The sequence below is a fragment of the Prunus dulcis genome, chromosome 6, assembly GCF_902201215.1.
Source record: "Prunus dulcis chromosome 6, ALMONDv2, whole genome shotgun sequence".
Taxonomy (NCBI): Eukaryota; Viridiplantae; Streptophyta; class Magnoliopsida; order Rosales; family Rosaceae; genus Prunus; species Prunus dulcis.
Genome location: NC_047655.1, coordinates 10,221,064 through 10,223,332, shown reverse-complemented (window position 1 = coordinate 10,223,332; position 2,269 = coordinate 10,221,064). Strand labels below are relative to the sequence as shown.

The 2,269-nt window shown below is 37.7% G+C and overlaps 1 protein-coding gene across 1 annotated transcript; it reads left to right on the top strand.

Moving 5' to 3' along the window:
* The first annotated feature begins 234 nt into the window (after positions 1-234).
* Positions 235-1,416, top strand: LOC117631507. The gene has a single exon (XM_034364713.1). It carries the CDS (start codon positions 338-340, stop codon positions 1,298-1,300), a length of 963 nt encoding a protein of 320 aa, XP_034220604.1. The 5' UTR covers positions 235-337; the 3' UTR covers positions 1,301-1,416.
* The last annotated feature ends 853 nt before the right edge of the window (positions 1,417-2,269 follow it).

The following is a 2,269-nucleotide window of genomic DNA, read 5'->3' as shown; positions in this document are numbered from 1 at the left end:
ATTAAATTCAATTGCAAAAAGGAAAAAGAAAGACTCTGCAAAATTTTTAAAAAAAAAATTACTGTATTTAACAGGGGGTTTGCATTTAAAACGACAGCTTGCACTTATGTGATGATAAACTACTTGACGCGTAACAGCTACTTTCCTCGTAATACCCATTATACCCTCACTCTCAGGTTCTCAATAAATACCGCCCTCCCCACTCCCTTTTCGCTCTAAGCTAGCTCTGTTCATCTTCTCGCCATCGCTAGATTCGCTACTTTTTCCATTGTCATTTTATTTCGTGTAGTTTTTATGAGTCTTTATCAATTAATTTCTGCTTGAAATTGATTTATTAATGGCTCTTCCTAAATCAAACCCTAAGATTTCAGCGTCCAAGAAGACGAAGAGGGTCTCTGATGCTATGAAGCCTCATAAAACTGCCATGGCCAAGAGAGGCTCTACTCGGAACGAGAAGGGGAGCGAGCTCGCGAAACTTTGTGATATCGCCGTTTACATGACTGCTGTTGGGGCTGACGGCAAGATTGACTTGTGGCCGGAAAACCAACAAGATTTGAAATCAGTTGTGCTCAAGTACAAGAATCTGAGGAGGGGTTTGAAAGATCAAGTCGAAAAGGGTTCGTTCTCAGCGGAAATTGTTGAGGATCGAGAAATTGGGGATTTGGGTTTTCAAGATAACTGCCTGGGGTCCAAGTTAGACGATTTGAACGAGAGGATTGTTGCTGTGATGAGGAAGATGATGAAGATGAGGGATGATGGTAGCTCCACTTTCATGGAACTGTACAAGAATATCACGGAGAGTAGTGTGGAACCGGATGCAGCATATCAACAACAACAACAAAAATCATCTCTTGATTTGAATCTTGATCCTGTTGATCTCATCATATCCACACCCAAAGCCAAACCTAATTCAATTGGTCAATTTCAGCAAGAAAAAGATTATCTTTCATCAATTCATGATCTTAGAGTACCGTATAATGGTTTCGAATTCGATCATTATTCCGTGGATACTAATGATTATCTCAGTTTGGTGTTGGGTGATGCTCATAATGGTCTGCAACCTCAAAGTAGTAATTATACGGAGGGTTTGAAAATTGATGGGCATGATGTTGTTGCTGCTATGCCAAGTATGGATGCTGCTGACGATGATGTCAAGTTGCTGTTGAGTGATTATGATTTTGATATGATGCAAGATGATGTGCAATTTTGTGTCAATGACTTGATCGACATGTTGCTACAAGACCCACAACAGCAGCCTCATTCTGAGTTTAAATGTACAATCCTAGATCTTAATGTCTAGTTAGGCTTGATCTGTAAATTTGTTGTTTCCCTGTACCTAAATCCAAAATCTGATGTATATTCTGGATTATTTTTGGCATTTAATAGAATAAAGTATTTTGTGTTTTTATTTGTACAGCTCAAAAGTGAAGAGCTTTTGGTGTAGATTCTTTTATTCAATCTACTTTCTCACCTTAAATGACAATGAAGAGCATAACCATTATCTTCATATTAAGACATCTTTTCTCACTTTTGGTTAAAAAGAGCAAATGACAAGGCTTTCTATTAGATATCCAAGAATGAAATTGATTACACAAAGTAACAGGGAAAAGTTATCCAAACCAATATGAGCAAAGAACACAGGGATTACAAAGTCATGTTCATAACCTAAATTATCCTTGAGGAATAGATAGATCCACTCTCTGAGGTCCTTTAGGAGTATCAATTACAGTCTTAAGGTCTCCAAATGGAGATGCAAAGATGCCATAGATTGTCCAAGCAATTGGAAACCCCCAGTAGTACCACCTCCACCACACTGGGATTAGCTGCAAAATTCAGCATGAATTGTTATTATGGTTGCAATGATTTGTTATTATTGTTAATATGAAGAATGACTGGGTTTCAAATGACATACCGATCTGGGAATGAGGAAACCAGAGAACAAGTTCCAAAAGCTCGTACAGAAAGACAAAAGGGATTGCAGCAATTTGATGGCCAGGAGTTGTACAATCACCATCATCCCATAAATTGAGAAGTAGTAGCACAGGAATATGGTGTAATTCTTAAATCTATGCTTCTTAGTTTAATTTCTGTTGAATTTAAAACTGCTTGATTATTTGTCATGCTGGAAACATGCATGTTTAACACATAAAGATTCAACTATCTTCTCTTACTTGGCCAACACATATAGTTGAGCTATCATCAATCTTGATTTCCTCTGTTTTGTTGCTGAGAATCTTGATTTCCTCTGTTTTGTTGCTGAGTTGGATAC

Excerpts from the sequence above, each read along its gene's own strand:
- LOC117631507 (XM_034364713.1), top strand. The coding sequence starts at position 338 with ATGGCTCTTCCTAAATCAAACCCTAAGATTTCAGCGTCCAAGAAGACG.